This window comes from Nannobrachium achirus, assembly GCF_963921795.1.
Source record: "Nannobrachium achirus genome assembly, chromosome: 10".
Lineage (NCBI taxonomy): Eukaryota > Metazoa > Chordata > Actinopteri > Myctophiformes > Myctophidae > Nannobrachium > Nannobrachium achirus.
The window spans coordinates 47,064,624-47,089,048 of record NC_137819.1 but is presented as its reverse complement, the minus strand read 5'-3'; the positions used below and the strand labels follow the sequence as shown (position 1 = coordinate 47,089,048).

The following is a 24,425-nucleotide window of genomic DNA, read 5'->3' as shown; positions in this document are numbered from 1 at the left end:
CAAGTATAAATAAGATCTATTGGGTCAACTAAGAGCCTCAGACACAGTGTAGCGCCTCACACTGACATCTTTATCCAGCTTTAAATCATGTTGAAGCACTTTGACAGAGGCTCACAGCTCACACAGAGGCAGAATATCTCCACTCTGACAAAAGAATCCCATTATTTTACGCCTGCTGATAAAGCGACACAGGGCAAAGATGGATGGAGAGCACACCTGGCATGGTATAAATAATTATATACAGTACACTACATACACACAAATGCACACACACATAAATTCACACGCCCTCACACACACACACACACACACACACACACACACACACACACGTGCACGCAATGCCTTCTGATCCCTTCTGTTGCTATGGGATCGCCATATGTGGTGAAGAAGCAGGTGTGTACAGGATGTTTGTGTCTGTGTGTAGGCTGTGTGTGTGTGCGCGCGCGTGTGTGTGTGGTGTGTGTGTGTGTGTGTGTGTGTGTGTGTGTGTGTGTGTGTGTTGAAGTGCATGCATGCTTGTCTGAGTAAGCGTGCCTTTATTGGTGAACATTATTTGAGCTTTGTGTCTGACCAAGGTTGCTGTGGAGGCATGTGAAACACAATAGTCAACAGTCTCAGTGTGGTGCATTGTTCCAGCCGTCTGCAGTTTGAGCTCAGTCTGCCTCAGCAAAAGGATGCATCTGTGAGGTTTATCAGCCAAAATTCTGGTCATCTTCTCTAGCATGATGACCTTTTAAAGTCAACCTTCTTTCTGTTTCTGTTACATGTGTGTGTCTGTACGTGCAAGATGTGTGATCACATCCGTACGAGTGTGCAATATACCGGTAGCTTCAAAGTTCGCAGAGCATCTGCATCTCTGTTCCATCACTAGGTCAGTGGTTTTGTAATCAGACGGTTCATTTGGTGTTGATGATTGCCAAGTGTGTTGCTGAAAATGGTTTCCTCATACAGCTGAGAGCGCTCACAAACTGAAACTCCACTTCATTGTCACATCACACGTTTACACATGCTGTAGTAGAGAGGAGTGGGTGAACACTTCCTGTTTCTCATTTAGTGGTGATTTCCTGTCCTGTATAACGCAAACACACACAGTCACGCACACACGCACTCATGCTCTCTCTCTCTCTCTATCTCTCTCTCTCTCTCTCTCTCTCTCTCTCTCTCTCTCTCTCTCACACACACACACACACACACACGTACACACACGCACGCACGCACACACACACACACACAGAAACAGAGACAGGCTGTGGAAAGCTCGAAAGTCTACCTGCCAATGACAGTCATTCATCATAGAGATTGCGATTACACAAACAAATGTCACTGATGAAACAGTCATGGCTACAATGTTAGCACCGCTAATATTCCAGGAAGAGAAAGGTTAAAGTTGCTTGAAATCCACATTGTGAAAGACATCTTCCCTGAGACACAGAAATAGTACCATCCTAATAGTGAGCATTAGTCATATGGCATTGTCTTATCTTTGTTTTTGTTTTTTTGTCATTTTATTATATTGCATTTTATCCTATGTTATTTTAGTTTAGTTTCATTTGTTTCTCTTGTGTTTAACTCAAGGGTGTGTTTAGCTACTCCTGTGTCTCAAATGTAAAAAAACCTAATAAACATTGACTCATAAAAAAGAAAAAGAAAACAATGTTGTACATTAAAGTTAATCATCTGTGGACCCATCCAAAATTATTTGGGGTCCCCACTGGGGTCCCGACCCACAGGTTGAGAACCACTGCTTTAAAGCGCCAAGAAATATGGTGTCTCCAGTCGGCACTCCATCCTATGGGTGGTGCTATAGCAGCAACCCAGAAACACAATGTTGTTATTAAATAGCATTTGACTTTGGTGGTTAATACAATAAAATACAGAAGAATGTTATCTCTGTAGGAGTTTTTCTATGATAATTTTATAATAAAACGTTTTTCTTATATTATAATCAGAGTCGTGGTAAATTTGGAATAATACGGTACTTAAAGGGATATTTCACTTTAAAAAAAACTTTTGGTAATTTTATCATCTAATCGGGCTTATGAATACCCTGAACAGTTTTTAATTAACTTGATTGAATATTTAGATATTTGATGTAAATGTTACCAGGCCCTCCAGGCCCAGGGCTTCTCCCCACACACACCCATTATAACTTCAAACTTAATTTTAACCATGATAGATTCATTAAAAATACCCATTATCTTTTCTGGTGACGAGCAGGCCGTGTTGTTTCGATAACTTTTTTCATTTATTTTTAATAATTATTTTTTTGTATTTCATTTTTTCCATTTTCCCAAATAATTATTAAAAATAAATGAAAAAAGTTATCGAAAAAACACAGCCTGCTCACGTATTAGGAGGGTAGTATGAGTCACCAGAAAAAATAATGGGTGTTTTTAATGAATCAATCATGGTTAAAATGGAGTTTGAAGTTACAATGGGTGGAGAGAGGCCCTACCACTGCTCCCTGTTGAAAGTGGAATATCCCTTTAAGTATTTTGGCCACTTGTGTTCTCCAAAACATATTTTCAAATGCTTTCAATGCATCTACTCAACATACTGAACAACATCTATAGGTCAGTTCCTCCCTACCATTTAAACATGCCTCCGCATTCTCCAGTCCGCAGTCACTCTCTCTTATAATATATCTCCATCTAAACCTCTCTACATGTCGACCTACTCGATTCTGCCCCGCTCTGCTTTTTCCCCTCCTTTGTCCTTAATTGGTGCGTTAAAGTTACAAATGACCTACATTCTCTTATTCTGCTGACTTGGGAGTTTTCCAATTAGTATGCATGCATGGTATATGCATAATAAGCATACTAGGGCTGTCCCCTATAAGTCAATGAGTCATCAGTCAGAGCTTTCACTCAACTACTGTACCATTCTGCCAGTTGAATGGTCAAACACCTGTTAATAGCACTGTGTTACAGTGCTATTCTTTCTTCAGCATTAGTCACCACCGCGTTTGCGTCACTGTCATTGGTGAAAAACATGCCCCTGCTTATTGGTTCAACAAAGACATGACTCCACCAAATAATCAAACCATCGCAATGCACTGACAAATCACATTCTATTAGGAAGACTATGATTTGGGTACAGCCCTAACCTAACTTTTTGTACCCAAAGCACACCAAATCAAGTCAAAATGTCAAATATTCATAGCCAAACATTGGCTATTTTCATAATTTCTTCCCAATACCTCTGTATTGGGAAATTAGTGCACACAAAGAACTGATACAGTAAGTTAAAACAACAATTAATAACTGTTTGTATAGTTGTACTGTATATTAAAAGTATCGCAATGTGTGGTTGTCACCAAATCCCAAGCCATGGACTTGTGATGGAACACCAGTGTGCCTCAACACACTGTTTGGGAACTGCCAAACATACACAGATTGCTTGCTCATGATACCTATTTATGCTGGTAGCTACAGTACATAGTACAGTAGCTCAGGGGTCAGCAACCTTTTTGACATGAAGTGCCATGTTTTCATTTTGATAGTCTGTGCACCATAGCAACATTACTTGTAATTATGACACCACATCAAATTGTCATATTTCCAAATGATTTTGATTGTCCACATTAAATAACCTTTATTTTTCTTTGGAAATATTTGCTTTCACATCAGGAAATAAGGATCATTAGACTCCCTCCCCACTGTCCCCAGTCACAGTTAGGAGTTTGAATGATTGTAGAATTATGTGCAGGATGTAATTTCTATATAGATGTGAGTGGACTTAATTTTCTTTTTTTTAAATATTTAATTCAAAAGAAGAATCCTCTCTCTCACTTCTGTCAGTGTGCCAGTGATCATCCTCCACTGTGCCAATGTTGGCACTCGTGCCTAAGGTTGCATACCCCTGTATTAGCTATTTTCTGTGCCACTGTGAGACATCCGCTTGTGTCGTTGTCATTTCCCCTTTGGTTTTTAAGATATTCTGGGGCGCATTTCTGCTTTATTTTGACAGGACATCTCTTCCCTCTCATATCTCGCTCTTGATCCCTCAATCCACTCTCCTCTCTCGCAGACTCTCTTAAGTGCTCGTTCACTCTCCCTCTGCCACCTTTTTTTCCCGCCTGCATCTGTCCACCCATCTGTGTAATTCAATCAGAATCTTGTCCTCCATCAGAGGTTACCAAAGAATACTGTAATAATAAGTAATTTACATTGGTACCACATTTTTGTAGTTTATTCTTCTCTTGTGTAATTCTCACAGTTCAAAGTCAAACTCCTCAAACTGTTATTTTTTTTAAACTGATATACCTGTTATTGGGGTCATGTTGTTGGGGTCACCATGTGTACCCCAACAGGAATTCCATTAATCTCTCTCTCTCTCTCTCTCTCTCTCTCTCTCTCTCTCTCTCTCTCTCTCTCTCTCTCGCTCTCTCTCTCTCTCCGACACTGCCTCTCTCTCAGCTCTCTAAGAAGAAGAAAAAAGAATGCTATAAGAATGTTCTGCACAGTCTCTGTAGGAACAAAAAGAAACAGACAAATGACATGTTCACCATCCATGAAATCACCATTCTTAATGATATATTTTTGCATAAAAAAAGATGATTACAAAACTTTACAGTTAATACACTAGTTATATAATTTAAATGTAATGGAGTAGCTTGAAGACCCACCAGTGCAATGTTTTGGAAATGATTAATCATGAAATGGGCTTTAGATGGGCTTCATGGGTCTTCATGAGTCATTGAAGTCTTGAACCTTCTGTAAGAATACAGAAATTGGCACACAAACAAAAGGCTTCCAGAAGGAAAATTCAGTTTGGAAATGTTGAACTTCTGTTCTGCTCCTTAGTACATCCTCCTATAAGTCAAGTATTGTGTTTGATGCATTTTGTAGTCTCAAAATGGATTTGTTTTGAGGGTCTAAAAAGAAACATTTGGGCCATTTTTGTACAAAAAGAATACAAATATTTTGCCCTTTCCTCTGTCCCTCTGTGTTGTCATCTCACTCAGCTCTTCCTGCTGCCTCAGGAGCAACAGGAAGTACTCTGTGACTGGCTGACTGACAAGCTGCTTCCTGTTTTGAAGGCCTTAGTGGTTCCCAACGCATGGTTGGCTTCTGGTGTGCGTGCGGCACGCGCACGTGTACATAAGAAACAAACAAGTTCTGACTCATGATGGAGTGAAGAAGGCATTGAAGGGATAAGGTGGTTTGTCTATTTAAAGGTGATACACCATGCATTTAAAAAGTATTTGTCATATTGTTTATGTCCCAAAAACGTTTTTCAAAAGGTTTGAGGCTAAATTACCACTCCTGATTTTTTTTTTTTTTCAAAAACGGCCGTCGATGACGTCATCGACGGCAGCAAATCTGGATAGCCTGTTTTGAGAACCCGTGGGCTGCTTTTAACCTTCGCCTTCCCAAAATGCAGAGAAAGACACAACGGTCAGAAATGGGACTTTGTGAGGATAGAAGGTGCTAGTGGGACCCCCAAAAAAGGTTTTAAAATAGGAAAAGTGAAATTTCATGGTGTATCACCTTTAAGAGTGAGAGATGGGAGAGAGAAAGTATGTGTGTATGTGACAGTATATACTATGCATATACAGTATATAAATATATATATCTTATCTTACAACAAATGCGAATCTCTGTACACACGTACTGTATATACGTACGCATACGTATTATGCACTTCTGTAATCCGCATATCGAGAGAGCCGTTCGACTGACCACCTTCAAATTCAGCACACATGTCGCAGACAAGCCGAGGGAGTGCAGGGCCCGGTATTGAGTCTGGCCGGGCCCAAATTAGTCAATTGATTTGGCAACCCCAGCCTAAGCTTGGTTTAGCAAATTCACCATACCTGTCGAATCCCCACACCATTTGAGTACTTAGTCAGTCCAGTCCAGTGTGTGTGTGTGTGTGTGTGTGTGTGTGTGTGTGTGTGTGTGTGTGTGTGTGTGTGTGTGTATATATATATATATATGTATAGATATATATAATGTACTGTATATTATATCTATATATTTATACATGTATCTATCTATCTATATCTATATCTTATAATATATATATGTACTCTTCTAGCTGTGTCTGTCTTGTCTCTGTACATGCATGTGTACCTATACATAAAAATTATGTGGTTGCATTTTTAATGTGGAATTGGGTCCACTGATGACTCTGCACACACAGTCCCTCAGGCCTTGCGTTGCCAGGATAACTCGCTCAGGGTCTCAGTTGACGTCAGAGCTTCGTTGTCGAATGTTTGAACTCTGCCCCCCCTCCCCCCCTCCCCCTCCCCCCTTTGTATAAGGTATTGATGTTGTCGACTAATTGAGTTGAACATATGGAGCAGCCGGATGGAGTGTCTCTACAGAGGAAATAATTGAATCCCCTTTATTCGAGGGGTCACATTGAGAAGTCCTTGTCCCGCTGAAATCCCCTGGTACAGTCCACAGCCTGTGGCCTGCACACACCGCCTGGCCGCTCAACACATGTCAGACGCAAAGGGAGGTACCTATAACACAGAGACATGGTACAATATCTGTTCCGCTATAGTCACATCATGCCTGAATATCATGAATGAGTATGGAAACAAATCCACGTGGTGTTGCTAGCTGTGTAATGATGTGGCCAACCACATAATTACATTGATATGTCCACAGAGAGATGGCTGCTGATAAATGCCCGCACACAGATATAGATTGGTGGCACTGGCAACATTGATTTTCAATGACAGTCTGTGTGTGTGTGTGTGTGTGTGTGTGTGTGTGTGTGTGTGTGTGTGTGTGTGTGTGTGTGTGTGTGTGTGTGTGTGTGTGTGAGCGTGCGTGCGTGCGTGCGTGCGTGCGTGCGTGCGTGCGTGCGAGCGAGCGAGCGAGCGTGCGTGTGTGAGTGAGTGAGTGAGTGTGTGTGTGTGTGTGTGTGTGTGTGTGTGTGTGTGTGTGTGTGTGTGTGTGTGTGTGTATTTGCATGCTTAGTAGGTGATGCTGGCTCGGTGCCTTGTTCTCGGTCATTGCGTCTGTCACGGTGGAGGGCATAGAGGAGACGGTTGCTCCTCCCTGTCTCTTTCTTCTTAAAGAGAACGAAAACACAGAGAGAGGTTGTTGAGTTGACTAAGCTTTTACAACATCTCCCTAAAGCCTTCATTACTGATTCCTTGACTCATTGCCACTTGGGATGTACGCTGCAGAACCACAACAGATGGCTGCTAAGGATAACCATATCAATAGCCATATTGATGTTTCATCACACGCACGCACGCACGCACGCACACACACACACACACACACACACACACACACACACACACACACACACACAAATATACTATACTAAAGGTTCATCTGCTACGCGGCCCTCACACCTACTGTACGTCGCACCACCGTGTCGGGACGGGAGCTTTGTCAGATTACCTGTTGTACCCATCTGACTTGTCCCTTTTGTACCCATACCGGTATATGGAGAACTATTTATCTGTCTGTCTACCTGTGTCCCTTTTATGCTCATGATGATCATCCCTGATGCGTGTCATCAGTATTCCCATATGGACAATGTGATGTTGCTAGGTTTTCAGTGTAATGGGTCCGGGGACCCACAGGTGGTCATTCAAATGTGTCCCAGAATTAAGTTATGGGTCCCGCAACGACACACGCATTATGTGTCAACGGTGAAAACATCAAAAAAGGACTTTAATTTAAACAAATAGTGGCAAATAGGTACCGGTACTTGTATGTAGTTAATAAAGGACGCATGGATTTACAAGACAATCTCAATCATCTCATCAATAATGCCAGAGCGCACAGCTGTGGAGACTCCACCACATGCAGCTCAGCTGGTGCAGTGAAATGACTGATAGCAGGAAGGATAGAGTTGTAGGCGTCCTGGGGATGCAGTGATGCTTAGTTTAATGCGTCCTTTATTAAAAATATGCGTCAGGGACGCAGGGCTAGTAGCATCACTGGGACATATCTGTTGGATTGGTGCTTCTGGTCAACTGGACATAGGAAAGTCTCGACAGCGGGTACCACACTTGAGTCCTTACCTATGTGCAAGTCGAGTTTGAAGTCGTCGGTCCCATATGCACATGGTCATATGGCATAGTGGTCGGATCTGTGGCTCTGGACAACTGAATCTCAATATGCAGTTTGCCTACTACCTGCCTTACTGTATGTGGGTGTATCGGGTTTGTTTATGGTTATGTCATAGTGGCTTGCCAATATGAGTGTATCGATCAAGTTTGTTGATGGTGGAATGCTATTCATTCACACTGACGTGGTCGTGGTCTGCCGGCCAGCACTCCCATTTGCCACATTTAATATAGGATAGATCTATTATATGTATATATAAAGCACATACAGTACCTTATAGGCAGCGGTGTCCTAAAGGTTAGAGGAGTGTGTTTGATCAACACCCCAACATCGCTGAAGTGCAAGGCACTGGAGCAAGGCACTGGACCCCCAACTGCTCAGTGGCCAACAACAATATAAGCAGTGGTGTAAAGTAACTACTGTAAGTACATTTACTTAAGTACTGTACTTAAAGATCCTACGACACGGCCCGAAATGATAATACGATACGATATGATAATAGTTAAGTGGTCTCTCTGAAAACAGTTTGAGACGGCGTGCAACATTAAAGTATGTGCTGTAGCCTGTACTGTATGTCTGTACGTCTCCTCCTCCAGCCCCACTGAAACCACAGAGACACACACACACACACACACACACACACACACACACACACACACACACACACACACACACACACACACACGCACACACACACACACACACACACACACACACACACACACACACACACACAGTGTAGCACGAAGGCGTGATAGTTTCAGAAATGCTGCGCTATCACCATTTCTCCCCGGCCAGGAAGAGGCTATGGTATGTCTCCCACCTGTCCCCGGTCTAGAGGGCTGCTAGACGGGGACAGTCAAGTCTGCCCTCTCGCCAGAGGGCAGCTCTAATCTTTGCGTTTTTGCCATTTCAACAAATAAGCATAAACAAACATATACCGGTACACATGACATGAACAATGTTGACGTAACAAACAGATTTATATATAATATACATTTTCGTGTAGTCACTTCCTCATTTAGTGCAAGGAAGTTAGGAATAGAATGTACAGTAAGTACAGTAAATTAATTTGATTGGCTTATTGCGCATTCTCACAAAATATTAGTGAATAAAAGAGCAGGTTTTCCCCCCAGACATTTACTTGTAACAGGGTATTTCTACATTGTAGTAGTGATACTTTTACTTAAGTAAAACATTTGAGTACTTTTCCCACCACTGAATATAAGGCTGTGGTTGTACTGGGCAGCTCCCAGCTTTTAATGGTTGTGTGTCTGTGTGAATGTGAAGTAGGGTGTTGCTGAGGAAGAGATCGTGCTCAGCATACCTACCCCGGGGTAAATAAGGCTAAAAAATGAAAGGATCTGGATTGTTCATTAAAGGAAAACTTTGTTTTTTTACAACAAGGGTTCATATTTTAGATTGTAATTAGAGAAAAGACAAGATGAGTGTTAAAACGTTTTAATTTACTTCTTTCTATCGTTTTAGTGATTTTAATGACATTGAATTCAGTGGTAGGGGCTTAGGGGTCATGCGTGCAGGTGGCTAAATATGTATTTTTAGATACAATAAGCCCATTCCCAAGATGCACCACAATCTTTCATGGGCAGATGTGACTTATGGGGGCAAGTAGTGTTACTGTAAATAGTAATAACGAAATCAACAGCTTATTTTAAAACGACACATTTCGGCACTTGCACGCATGCCCCCATGCACTGAAATCAAAGTAATTAAAATCGCTAAAACATTAGAACTCATCTTATCTTTGCTCTAATTGCAATCTAAAATATGAACCCTTGTTGTAAAAAAAACAAAGTCGTCCACTAACTAGTTAATGTTTTTGGGGAGGTTGTTAGATGAGTGGGCTAGAGAGGTTGTCTGGGTATCGTAAGGTCGCCTGTTTTATCCTCAGCTCATCCAGCTTACGCACTTTGTACGTGTCACTTTGTACGTGTCACTTTGTACGTGTCAAAGTATCCCTGAGCAAGATGCTTAATCCCCCTGTGTGTTGTTGTAGAATTCTGGATCAATCAGTAAAGTGATGAGGCAAGAGTAGTAAGAAACACATGTTGCAAGGTGGTGATGATTGTGCTTTAATGCCATGATATCATGGAGCAGAGCCGGCGCTGGGCGACAAAAATATGTACTGTATTTCTATCGACAGCAGCTGAAGCCATTGTCATGTCTGTCATTGTCTGTCTGTCTATCAGTCTCTCCCGGTACACACAACGCGGCTGACCACTTTCTTAATGCGCTGAGGAAGGCTTGATGTCGAAACGCTCAAAAATATTAATTAAAAAGTACCAGAAGTTTTTTTTTAACTGCCAGTCTGCCAGTCTTGACTAAGGGGGCGAGATGGTCCGTTTGAAGGGCCGTCGTCCCCTCACGCTCCCTCCCCCCATCACACCAGCCCTGTCATGGAGAGGAGTACATTATTATTTTTTTCTATAATTTTTATCCCACGATTTTGCAACCCATTTTCACCCAGTGCCAATTGCCTATGTAATCCTGGGCTCTGCTCTCCCTCTGCCGCGCCTGGGGAGACAACGGACTGACCTCATGCTTCCTTCTATGCATGAGGAGTCCAAGTTGTTTCTTTTCCCGGGGAAATCCGGGGGATTTCCCCGGGATGGATGTAGCGCGTGGAAGGAACACGTTATTCCAACCAGTTCCTTTCCCCTCCATCAAGTGCCCCGGCTGGCCAGGGGGAGGCATTATTGAGACCAGGATTACTGCATGTTTTTGTGGGGGTATCAACCCTAGGAGACACGGGGAGAACATGCAAACTCCACACAGAAAGGCCCTATCGCCGACCCCACCTAGGGTGTGGGCGCTGATGACGCGGAGGGAGAAACACACCCCCAGCACCCACAGCGTGGAGTACATTAGACACACAGTTCTGTTGTAACGTTGTTCTGCCTCGAACAGAGGGGATCGGACTATAGTTTTACTCATGATAAGAGAGAATCTGTTTGTGTCATTAGGAACAGGCTGTACCCAAAACAACAGATACCAGGCCTGTGCCATGGCATCTTGACTCTTATAATGTCATGTCATGTCTCAAAATGTCAGAACATAACAATGCAAAAGGTGAAGAACATAATAGCGTAAGGGTATAATTCTACCATCGTTCCTCCTCATCTAAGCCATTTGAGCAAGCCATCTGCTGGGTGAAAGGTCAGTAAAGATCATCCCCCAACCCCCTGCGAGGACCAAAAAATACTCCCTTTCCTAAATGAACTCTGGATCAGGGACATATTGGGCCCCTGATTCAGCCCGGGAAAAAGAGTTGGAGAGGCCCTCATTGCGCGCTATAGAGAGAGATCTCTCTATAGCGCTGCTGCTACTCAAAGATTTGCCATTTCAGATCATGACAAGTGACAAGCCAGTGGGCCAATTACATGAGTTATATTTCGTCGTTGTCGGGTGGAAACCTTGTATGTCCAAAACCGTTTGTTTTGTATTTATCATTTAAAAAATTATTTAAACTAGTGAAAACAGCCGATCTACAAACACACTGCGAGGCGTTGTGTGCTAGAAAAAAATTTACAAATTTGAAACTTGGAGATACGAGGTTTCTGCCCAACAGTGACGATTTACTTTGTTGGCCGCCCAGCCCCCAAAATGGAACGAAGGCCGACATTTTATTTGTATTTTCTTCCTAATGGCCGACCTGGGCCGGCCGGGAATGAACCAGCCGTTCGGGAGTTGTCCCGCTTTTCCCAATGGCCAGCACGTCCCTGCTCTGGATTATTCCGTTCTAACAAGGTGGTTGCAGAGGGCTCGGTGATGACTGGACGTCGAAACCATCTTACAGAGAGGCTCCTTTCATCTCGCTTGATGTGCCTCCTCTCTTTCATGCTATTCATTCACATTCTCCAGATGAAACACTCCCCCGTGCACGTCTCTTGCTCTCTCTTTTACACAGCACTCTCTCTCACTCTCCTCATTCTTTCTCTTCAATCTCTTGCTTATTTTACTCTCTTCATCTATCTTGCTTTCTCTTTCTCAGTGTTTTGATGTGCGCCTTCTTTCTTTTCATTTCTTCATGTCTTTCTCCCTCTTTCATGTCAGTTTTTGTTTCCCAGCAGATGTATCTCCACCTTACATGTAACTGGGTTTGGTTTCTTGTAAAGCAGCCGATGTGTGTTTGATATTCATGTCTGTGTCTCATCTAAATCAGTTACTGCTGGTCTGCCAGTGGGTAACAATCAGTCACTGATTAGGGCTGATTTGACAGATCTTTGTTGTGAGACTGGGAGGTAAATAAATAAAAAAAGAGCAAATAATATGACATCACTCCTGCTCCAGTCCAATTTTGGGCAGTAAAAACAAAACAAACTCAAAATAATATATTTTACTGTGCTGTATATGATTGATGCTACTGCCACATAGCTGCCTTACATTCACAAGGCATTGTATATAGCCTACATTTGCCACTGTTAAGAAAAAAAAAGAAAGAAAAACACAACACATTATACACAAACCTATTGTTTGCTTATATCTATCTGCTCAAATACTTTATATGCTCTGCCCAGTAACTTGTTCAGAATGGTGAACAACACATTTCTTACAGGGGGAAAAATTCATACATTGAAATGTATTCGAGTGTAATAGAGAAACAGAACACGTAGTCAGTGTGTTGTGTGTGTTGTTGTTCACATCCCGGATCAATCCATTTGGAATTTAATCGACCACAATTAAGTTTAAGGCCACTCCCACATCAGATTATAGCCTTCAATTAAGTCTCGGGTGCCATTTTATCTCGACTCCTTTGTACCGGTAATTGAATAACTCCACCCGCTGTGTTTTTTGTTCTTATCCGACCGCCTCCATAACATTCTGTCCTTGCTTGACATCTGATTGGCCAGTACATGACGAGCAGTGATGGGGCGCTCAGATAACCTGATTGGGCGAGGCAGTGTCGTCTCGCTCTGGCCTGGTTTGATTAATGGCATAATGCAAGAGGGTCAAGGGCAGGCAAAAGGTTGTTTGTTAGTAAGCCATGATGAGTAAGTATGTAATCTGCGTTTGATATTACATAAATCATTGTGCTTGTTAATCCCACAACCTCTCTTACTCTGTACACCGGTTTGATTGTTCCACCCAAGCAAGAGTAATCCCACATAATACAACAAGTAATCTTCAAGGGTGAAACGACTGATCTCCCTGTCCCTGTCTGTCTCCCATTCTTCTTTTACATCCCTTCTTTTCTCCTGACCTTTATCTTTCTTTCCCTTCTTTCTTCTCACGATATGAAATACATTTTACATGGCGATTAATTGTCTCTCAAATAATTGCGATTAGCGATTTAATTGTGTTTTTTTGTCGTTGATAATTACATTTCTGTTCGGCTTTTAGGCTTTGAAGTTGCACATGGCAGATATGACACATAACCTAAATATGCAAAGAAATTACTGACATATTTGACAACTTTCTACTTAATAAATAACATTGATAGTAGAAATAGCCGATCGACAAGCTCACAACTGTGAGCTTGTCGATCTGCTATTTCCACTATCTCTGAAAATCTTTGTAAATGTATGAACATTTTTCAGCATTCACGATTATGACAAAATATTTGCGATTACGGTATGTCAAATAATTGCGATTAGACGATTATGTAATAATTGTGACCGCCCTGCTTCTCCTCCATCAGGATGGTTCCCGTGCTGGTCGGGAGAGGAAGAAGACGGTGTCCTTCAGCAGCAGTTTGTCCGAGAGGAAGATCAGCAGTGCAGCTGACTGCATCCACTCCATGGTGTGCATGCTCATACTGTAACTATAGGGATGGGACCGGACCATACGCCATATTGTCGTTTATCGTGATAAAAAACGATCGTATCGTGGAGATTTAATTTATCGTGATATCGTCCTCCGTCATGCACTGGGATCATTTCACCTTTTATTTGCCAAGCTGCATATCTGGTACCATTTAAACCCTCTATAATTGGTAAAAGGTAATAATAATATGCGTACTTGATACAGTCTTTTTGTTTACTCTCTATCAAATGTCTTTGCCAAAAAGTAGCCGATCTACAAGCTCACAACGCGTCGCGTTGCGAGCTTGTAGATCAGCAATTTTTTGGCAAATTATTGCGATAATATCGTAAATCACGATTTCTTTTGTCACTATTCGTGATATGAAATTTTCATATCGGCCCATCCCTAACTGTAACCCCTTTATTGGACTCAATGCATTTTTATAATTGTCCGTTTTCTATGTCCGCTTAGTTACATACAACTTTATTGTCATTGTTGCATAAAAACAAGTTTAAGAACAACAAAATTGGAGCAAACCCCTAAAGTGCGTTAGACAAGACAATAAGTTAAGCTAATATGAATGTATAAATAAATAGCAAAGATCACAAAGTAATACAAAGCATAAAGTGTCCAATATCCCAGTAAAGTGTCCAATGTCTCTTGTACACTCTACCCTAATATAATACTAGTGCGTATTAAGCGCCGCTATGGCTCTGGGATAGAAACTGTCTTTGAGCCTTTTTGTTCGCGCCTTCATTGATCTAAAATGTCTGCCCGAGGGCAGCAGATTAAAGGGACAGTGCCCGGGGTGGGATAGGTCTTTGAGGATTCTGTTGGCCTAACTGAGACAGCGGGAGCTGTACAGGTCGGCCAGGGAGGGATGATCCTCTCGGCGGACTTGGAGCTGGAGCGCCTTCCTTTCTGTGGCTGTGCAGCTGCCAAGTAGTTGTAGAAGTAGTGGTAATTGCGACCGTAGGTCGCAGTTTAGTATCAAAACCTCCACCGGCCGTCCGTCGGTCGGTCGGTCGGTCGGTCGGTCGGTCGGTCACACGTCACACGTCACACGTCACACCTTTGCCCTGCTCATATCTCCGCATCAGTATGACATCACACTGATGGCAAGAATTGCCCCTTTATACTGTTGTGTATTGTATGACATCACGCCACATCATCGGCTGAGGACTGTGTGATGTCATCATATCTCCATATATGGAGACATAAGTTGCTCATGCCCAAATATGGGCTGGTGAGGTCAGACTTAGTGTGATGCGTAGGTTATCTCCATATATGGAGATTCAACTTCAATGAGTATATAAGACCGGCATTATCTACCGACAGCTGCTATAAGCCAACCCTGGCGATAAGGTCTGAGTCGAAGAAATGCTTCTTTCCTGGCAAGAATTGCCCCTTTATACTGTAGGGCTCGTTTGTGTATTGTATGACATCACGCCACATCATCGGCTGAGGACTGTGTGATGTCATCATATCTCCATATATGGAGACATAAGTTGCTCATGCCCAAATATGGGCTGGTGAGGTCAGACTTAGTGTGATGCGTAGGTTATCTCCATATATGGAGATTCAACTTCAATGAGTAACCATGGCAAACTGTCAACTGCCCGTATGTCTTGATAATTGGTAAAACAAACTTTTGGCCTATTTGTGGAGATAAGCGACCAACGGTCGCTTATCTCCCGATTAGGGAGTCTTACTGGTAATAATAGAAGTCAGCGGCCGTGGCTCAGTAAGTCGTGTGGCCGTCAGAAGGTCCTCAGCTCCTCCCGGCTTTATTTTGCAGTGTCCCTGAGCGAGACACTTAAACCCTGCCTGCTTCTCTGTGCAGAAAAATGATTTCCTCTCTAAGATCGGTAAATACCCTCTAGTAGTACTATTATAAAGCACAGGCCTTGCTTTTCTCAGACATTCAATAAAGCAACCCTGGGGACACACATGGTATTTGAAACAGGTTGACACTTAACCAATTTTAATCCTGGAGCAAGCCTATATTCTATCCACTAGCAGATTTTTTTTTTTTTTTAAACATTTGTTTATTAGGTTTTTTAACAAGCATTCAGGTACCTCACCTTGAGTCAACAAAGACTAGCAGATTTCTGAGGAATTTCCACTGAATCCTGCTGTCTAAAATCCAATTCTTAAACGATTATCTTACATAAATACATATATCCATGTTGTTTTGAAGTGTGCAGTTGTTACATTTCTATCCAAAATCATATTTTAAAAGTGTTTGCCTTCTCTGCAAGAATATTTTAAATCCTGATCAACTGCGCATGCGCTCAATGGCGATAACGCAAATGATTACCTCAAAATTACCTTTCTGGTGCTCTTCGGCTGAATTAGTCCTTTCATTTACAAACCGAAGCCCACTTGTAACACTTGCAATGAAACAGTAGCTGGGCTTGAACTGCTTTATTATCTTCATTCAGGTTGAAGGGACTGAGCTGCGGAAGGTGCGCTCTAACTCGCGCGTATATCAGCGTTACTACCTTCTGGATGCAGGACTGCAGAGTCTGTGCTGGGAACCATCAAAGAAGGAGTCCGACAAAGCCCGCATCTCTCTCCACTCCATTCGAGAGGTCAGTGTGTCCAGAGAGGCATTTGATTTGCCTGTTTGGTCAAAGTGCAGTTTCCTGATAGACAAGATAGTTAAGATAACATTTTTGATGTTCCCTAAAAGGACACTCTGGTGGTTGTTCCTTCCAGGTGCGGACAGGCCGTAACACGGACACCTTCCGTACCAGCGGGGTGTATGATCAGATCTCAGCAGACTGTGCCTTCTCCATCATCTACGGGGACACCTATGACAGCTTGGACCTGGTCGCCAACTCCGCTGAGATTGCCAACATCTGGGTGACTGGACTCAGGTATGGCATACTGGGCCCACTTTTTAGGTTGCGATGCGTTGTGAGCCTGTAGATCGGCTATTTTCACAGTTGTTTTAAAACTATAATGACATGCCCAAAATAGGGATCTATCATTATCGATTATTGATTCTTTCTTTATAATCGATTAAATCGATTAGTTTGATTAACACAATGGATGCCATTTAAAAAATGGTGACTTACTGCTGAACTGCCACGATTTTGTTGCACGTGCACGGCCATGCACAGATCATGCACCACATGTGTGCACGCTGTTCACAGCTTTCAAAAAGAAAATCCGCTTGGAAATCCATTCAGGCATTCATGAGATAGCAGCCATCATGTTTTCTTCAAATGTAAATGAAATGAAAGATGGAGTTGGTCTGGGGGTCAAACATGCATTTTCGCGATCATGCCTAGTAGATAGTAGGAAGGCAAACTTTTTTTTTTTCAAAAACTATTTTTTTTAATGCAATTTAGTCCCCAACTCTGTAAACTCGGTCCGTGGCAGCCTCTAACAATGGGAATAACTCATGAAACTCGGGATCCATGAGTTAGTCTATGAGTTAGTTAACTGTTGCACCCCTAAGCGTGTGACTTGAAGGGACCCTGTCCAATCCTCTCTCCCCTGGCTCCAGGTACCTGATGCAGTATGGGAAACACGCCCTGGACATGATCGCCAGCAGTCAGGACAGCCTTCGCCTCAACTGGCTGGAGCAGCTGTTCTCCACCACGGCCGAGACGGGGGGAGACGTGGAGGAGGGGATCAGCCTGCGCTCGGCCGTGGGGTTCATACGGAGCGTGAACCGCGGCGTGAGCACGGCCAAGGTGGAGCACAGGTTCCGAGAGCTCCAGCGGACGCGGGAGAGGACGTGTGGGTCTGGGGTAGGGGTAGGGGGCGGGGGGGTCGCCGCCGCACCCGACGGCGGGTACGGGGCCAAGGACCATAACGAAAACAAGAGAGAGAGAGCCGGGGGGAAGGAGCGAGTGACCAAGCAGGAGTTTGTGGAGGTCTTCCACGACTTTTGCACGCGGCCAGAGATCTATTTCCTGCTGGTGCAGTTTTCAAGCAACAAGGAGTTCCTGGACACCAAAGACCTGATGAGGTTCCTGGAGGCCGAGCAGGGCGTGGCTCAAGTGGGTAACTAACACCCGCCCATGCATCACACACAGATAGTCCATGGGCCATAAGAGATGTCGGTATCCGAAAGGTGGCAAAGGTTACTATGCATTTTAAGTACTACTTTAAGTAGCATATGAGGTGTCAAACTAGGGGTTTTCCATGATTCTGAATCCATTGCAAGCATTTGTTTTGCACGAAAAACGTTCCTTGGGCTAAAAACTGCCCCACAAGACTATGGTTTAGTGATGAAAACAAGTGATTAGTCATCACTTTTCACACAGTCATTACTTTTCACACATTTTGTGGGGGCCGTTTTGCTTGCAATGGATTCAGAATCATGAAAAGCCCATAGTTTGACCCCTCATTATGCTACTTAAAGCAGATTAATTTTTTGTTTTATTTTCCTGTAATGTAAAGTTAATGGGACACCGACTCTAGCGGCTGATAACACCAATTTCAGAAAGGTTTATCATACCAAAATATAATCTACAGATACAGAAATGCCGTTGCCACCTTTCAGATACAGACATCTCGTATGGCCCATGGATTAAGAAACATCCCGGTTATTTGGCCTTCTTCACAGTTTAGCTGTTCTAGATGCAACAACGTCATACGAATCAATGAATTGGGCTTAAGAGGTTAACAGTTCAAGTGGACGCAAATGGATCTGTCCATTTTGACACAGGATTTTAATGTGCACACACACACACAAGTCAGGAATGGTGACGAGTAGGACCCAAAAGCAGGAGGACTGACGCAGAACAGTTCACCTTAAAGTATTTATTAATAACAAACAGAGGATCCTTCCTAACAGGACAGCATAACAGCTCTTACAGAAGACAGAACCCGTGAAACTATAACAAACTCTATCTGACACGCACACACACACACACACACGCATGCACGCACACACACACACACACACACACACACACACACACACAAACACACACACACACACACACACACACACACACACACACACACACACACACACACACACACACACGCAGATTGCATTGCAGGCACATACAGTACTGCACATGGAAACAGATACTTATTCACACAAATTGACTGTCATCCTTTATTTATAGTATCTGTCATTATGTTCCCATCCACATCATTTCCCTCGGCCTCTCGCTCCGATGTCAGTTTAATGTACCCACACATGCATCTGCATTATGCACACACACACACACACACACACACACACACACACACACACACACACACACACACACACACACACACACACACACATCCACATCCACATACAGTAACACATGCATACATACATATTCACTGGGACCATATGCTTAGTCATTTGTTATCTTTTATTCCAACACACTTCCTCCACCCAACTTCCTCGGACATTTGTCACTCTAATGTACCCACCCATGCATCTCACACAAACACATGCCACATAATATTCATACTACTGAGGGTTGGAAAAGTATTGAACGCAACATGACACACAAGCAAGGGTTCAATTTGATGTGGGGAACAGATCTATATGCTCACATCATGTCCCAGTGCAATGTGTTTTGAGCGTGTAGATCAGTTATTTTCACTATTTGCTGTACAACAAAGTACAGTATATATAGGGCTTTGGCAGAGGTTTGGATAGTGTAATTACCTTGCCATTATATAACTCCAGAGGTGGGTGAGAGATCAAAAATAGTTGCTCAATTGAAACCTTGTATGTCCAAAACCGTTAATTTTGTATATTTAAAAAATGTCGATCTACCCGCACACACGGCCTCGCGGTGTGAGGCGTTGTGTGCTTGTAGATTTGTTATTTTCACTGGTTTTATGCTACAGTCTTGTATGGTGAAGCAACGCTTTACTTTACGAAAGAAACATACACATTGGAACCTTGGCGATACGAGGTTTCTGCCCGACAGTGACGATATGCTCCTCATTGACTTACGTTGTGCAGTGAAACAGCTCTCAAAGTCCCTCGTTAAGCACATGAATGAATACAAACAACACTGATTCTGCCCATGTTTAACATCACAAAACTCAGATCTGCATAAAAAGAAATTAAATCTTCCTGTTGATTTAGCAGTTTTTATTAATGTCGGAAATTCCGATCTGGATCTTCAAATAGTAAAATCAACAGGAAGATGGATATTTTATTTAAAAGAAGAAGGAAAAAAAACAAGCTGAGTGGCATAATCAGCTTTTTTGGCATTTGTTTATGAGCTAAACTTTGAGATCTGTTTCCAGTTCAAATGTACAGGTACTGTATGTCATTGTCCACGAGGAGCATATTTAGAATGATCAATTTCTAATCAATAGAGTTACTATATCTGATATCTCGCCCACTTTGGGAGTTACATCATGGCAAGGTATCTCACACACACAACCCAAACCTCCACCAAAGTGTCCTACTGCTAGAGTGATACAGTATATTGAAACTCTTGGTGGTTAGGAAATGCATTCTTGTATGGGAGGTCTAGTCAGGATACAGGTGGCATCTTTGAAGACTTCATTGTGAACACATTACAATATGGTATAACTCACCAAGAGTAAACAAATGTCTCAACAACAGACAAATACAGTATAGCCTACCATGGACAAATGCTTAACTGGCTGTTTAACTGTCTAACATTTAATCAGACTGTTCTCTACAAACCAGTACAGGCTGTGTACTGAAAGGGCATGGATTAAAACTCAAAGATGTATGAACACAGACATCTTTCTGTTCTTTGAGACTTTTGCACAAGAGATTCTGTCTTTATGTAGGTCAACCTAGACAAACCATGTTGCATTTGGAAATATTTTGAGGGAAGGAAACCAATTTGTACAACCTGATTTATTGTGTCTTGCACCAGAAAAAAGCACATCTGCAGACACACATCGCAGCTATTTTCGGTGCGAGACACGGACCTAAGTGTAAATCAGGTGTAACACTCTATTGCTTCCAATTTATTTCTTTTTCTGTATCCTCTCCCTTCCACTCCCCTCCCCTCCCCTCCCCTCCCCTCCCCTCCCCTCCCCTCCCCTCCCCTCCCTTCCGCTCCCCTCCCCTCCCTGTTCAGGCGAGTGAGGAGACTAGCCTGGAGCTCATCCAATCCCACGAGCCGTCGGAGGAGGGCCGCCAGCAGGGCTGCCTGTCCCTGGACGGCTTCACCCGGTACCTCACCTCGCCCGAGTGCCACCTGTTCGACGGCGAGCACGCCGCCGTGTGCCACGACATGCACCAGCCGCTGTCGCACTACTTCGTCAACTCCTCCCACAACACGTACCTCATCGAGGACCAGTTCCGAGGCCCCTCCGACGTCAGCGGCTACATCCGAGCCCTCAAGATGGGCTGCCGCTGCGTGGAGCTGGACGTCTGGGACGGGCCCGACGAGGAGCCCGTGGTCTGCGTGGGACAGACCCTCTCCCCGCCCCTGGTCCTCCGCTGCGTGCTGGAGGCCATCGGGCGGTTTGCCTTCGCGGCGTCAGAGTATCCGCTCGTCCTGTGCTTGGAGAACCACTGCTCGCTGGACCAGCAGGCCGTGCTGCTGCAGCACCTGGTGAGGATACTGGGGGACAGGCTGTACACGGACGTCCCCGCCGAGGGGGAGTGGTACCTCCCGTCGCCGCACGCCCTGCGGGGCCGCATCCTGCTGAAAGGGAAGAAGCTGGGGCCGGGGTGGGACGGCGACGGGGGGGAGGTGAGCGAGGAGGACGAAGGGGCCGAGACGCGCCAGTGGATGAAAACCAGTGGTGGGGCGGGGCCTGGAACCGGCGCCGGAGGAAGCGAGAAGGAGTCGGGGCAGAAGAGCGGCCCTCCCGTGGCCGTGGCTCCGTGCCTCAACCCCCCTCCTCCCCCCGGACGCTTCGTCCTCCTCAAGGAGCTCTCTGACCTGGTGGCCCTCTGCCACTCCGTGCGCTTCGTAGACTTCCAGACGTCTTTCAGGAGCCAGAAGCCCAGTGAGCTCTGCTCCTTGCACGAGTCCCTGGCTGTGCGCCTGGCCGGCGACAACCCTGGCGACTTTGTGAACCACAACAAGCGTTTCCTGACGCGGGTCTACCCCAACCCCATGCGCGTGGACTCCAGCAACATGAACCCCCTGGACCTGTGGAAGTGCGGCGTCCAGATCGTGGCCATGAACTACCAGACCGCCGGGCTGATGATGGACCTCAACCAGGCCTGGTTCCGGCAGAACGGCAACTGTGGGTTTGTCCTGCGGCCGGCCATCATGCGGCAGGAGGTGTCCTATTTCAGTGCCGACACCAAAGACACCGTCCCCGGTGTCTCACCACAGCTCCTCCATGTCAAGGTCATTATGTCATTATGGAACTGAATGATTGAAGGAGTGAATGAAAGGCAGGGCTTGACATTAAGGCTTGTCCTGTTGTCCGGGACAAGTAATAAATCCTTCCGGACAAGCTCATTACATTACATGACATTGACTTGATATTTCTGAAGTGACTTTTGTGCCCGGACAAGTGCATGGGAAATTTACTTGTCCAAAGGACAATTGCCTCAAAAAGTTAATGTCAAGCCCTGAATGGGAATGAGTGATGAATATCGCTGTTTTGATTGATTGATTGATTGAAGAATTTATTAGAAGTTTGCAATAGAAAAAGTACAGTTTCATGACAGTACAAATCACTGGTACAAGGTCAACTAAAAGGAGATCCTAGAAAGCCGAGGCTTTTTTCCACAGGAACCACACTTTAAGTATCTCATATAATATTGAAAGACAGACGGATAGAACATAGTACTTTATCTAGGATAATATCAAAAGCATAACATCAAATACAAAGGCAGAAAAAAGAAAAAAAAGGGGGGGGGGGGAGCATGGGGGCTTAATCTATTTACAAGTCACGGGTAGCAGCTGTCTGAAGGTGACTTTTCATACCAATTTTGAAGGAGGCTAGGGATTTGCTCTCCTTTAGGGCTTGAGGAAGGGCGTTCCACATGTTGATGGTGTAGCAGGAGAACGAGTTAGAGCCTTGTTTAGTGTTAAATCTATGTTGATGATGATTAGTGGAGCTGCCTCTGGTGTTGTGATAGTTTGTCAGGTACATGGGAATCTTGGAGGTGTAGTGTATCTTGTACACCAGGCCCATTGCAAGATGCTGTACTCTGTCAGCTACTTTGAGCCATCCCACGCTTTCGTGGTGATGATCGGTAAGGTGGGTCAGAGGAGGGAGACCAAGCACAACCCTAATTAGTTTGTTTTGGGCTGTTTGGAGCTTTAACTTTAAGGCACTTGGAGCTAACTTGGAGCTTTAACGTTGTCGAGCAGAAACATCCTATCTCCATTCTCCATATTCTAACTTTTTGCAAAACACAAAACATCAAAAGTAGCAGATCCACAAGCACGAAACATGCTTGTGGATCTAAATTGACCCATACAAGTCTGTAACTCTAGCAGCATACAAATGGAACCAAATGGACCCGTTAGGGTCCATTTGGTTCCATTTGTATGCTGTCAGAGTTAACTGGAGACCTTGAAATGTAAAAGTTTGAGAAACACTGCTGTAAAGTAACAGTTTTGGACATATTAGGTTTCCACCCGACAGAGACGATATACGAACGAATGAAGGGATAAATTAAAGTAAGAAGGAAAGAGACGAATTATTGAATGAATGTTGAACGAACAAACAAATGTATGAAAGAAAGATACCAATTAGGGATGGGACGATAAGCGATTTTATTGTGATAAAAAACACTCACGATAATCGTATCGTGGAGATTTAATTTATCGTGATATCGTCCTCCGTCATGCTCTGGGATCAATTCACCTTTTATTTGCCAAGCTGCATATCTGGTACCACTTAAACGCCCTAGAATTGGTAAAAGGTTCTTATAATATACGTACTTGATACCGTTTTTTTTAATCTCTATCAAATGTCTTTGCCAAAAAATTGCAGATCTACAAGCTCACAACGCGCCGCGTCCGAGCTTGTAGATCAGCTATTTTTTGGCAAATGTTCTGCCCCAGGATAATGGATTTCGATTAGCGTGATAATATCGTAAATCGCGATTTCTTTTGTCACAATAATCGTGATATGAAATGTTCATATTGTCCCATATAATATATTGAATATTGAAGGTACGAGGGAATAACCAAATGGGCCACGTGTGAATGTATCCACCTCCTCCCAGGTGATCAGTGGTCAGAACCTTCCCAGACCCCGAGGTTCGGGGGTCAAAGGCGACGTGGTGGACCCCTACGTCTACGTGGAGATCCACGGCATCCCGGCCGACTGCGCCGAGCGCCGCACCCGGACGGTCATCCAGAACGGAGACAACCCCATCTTTGACGAGAGCTTTGAGTTCCAGATCAAGATGCCAGAGCTGGCCATGGTCCGATTTGTAGTGCTAGACGACGACTTCATAGGAGACGAGTTCATAGGTCAGTACCTGGGGGGTTCAGTGGTCACAGAGGTAGGGATGGAGCTCGTTACTTTTTACTGATAATGAGCACCTTATCGATCCTGCTTATTGATCCGGGCTTTTATCGAGCCCACTATTGAGCGTCTTCTAATATTTTGTGTTTTCAAATACAGTGCTTTTCTAACAGTGACTCTTTCACTCAGAACAGAAAAATAACAATCACTGGCATCAGTGCTTAATTTGTAACGGCCGGTAGAGATGGCCGCGTT

At 43.9% G+C, this 24,425-nt stretch overlaps 1 protein-coding gene across 1 annotated transcript in view; it reads left to right on the top strand.

Annotated features, from left to right (window-relative positions):
- Positions 1 to 24,425, top strand: part of LOC308293106 (inactive phospholipase C-like protein 2) — a gene marked incomplete at both ends in the record, with an annotated part of 51,480 nt that overhangs the window by 6,321 nt on the left and 20,734 nt on the right. Inside the window, 6 exons of the mRNA XM_080735541.1 lie at positions 13,708 to 13,809; positions 16,256 to 16,405; positions 16,533 to 16,693; positions 17,329 to 17,827; positions 20,858 to 22,087; positions 23,926 to 24,175. Coding sequence (XP_080591667.1) covers positions 13,708 to 13,809; positions 16,256 to 16,405; positions 16,533 to 16,693; positions 17,329 to 17,827; positions 20,858 to 22,087; positions 23,926 to 24,175 — 2,392 coding nt within the window. The remainder of the gene's footprint in view (positions 1 to 13,707; positions 13,810 to 16,255; positions 16,406 to 16,532; positions 16,694 to 17,328; positions 17,828 to 20,857; positions 22,088 to 23,925; positions 24,176 to 24,425) is intronic.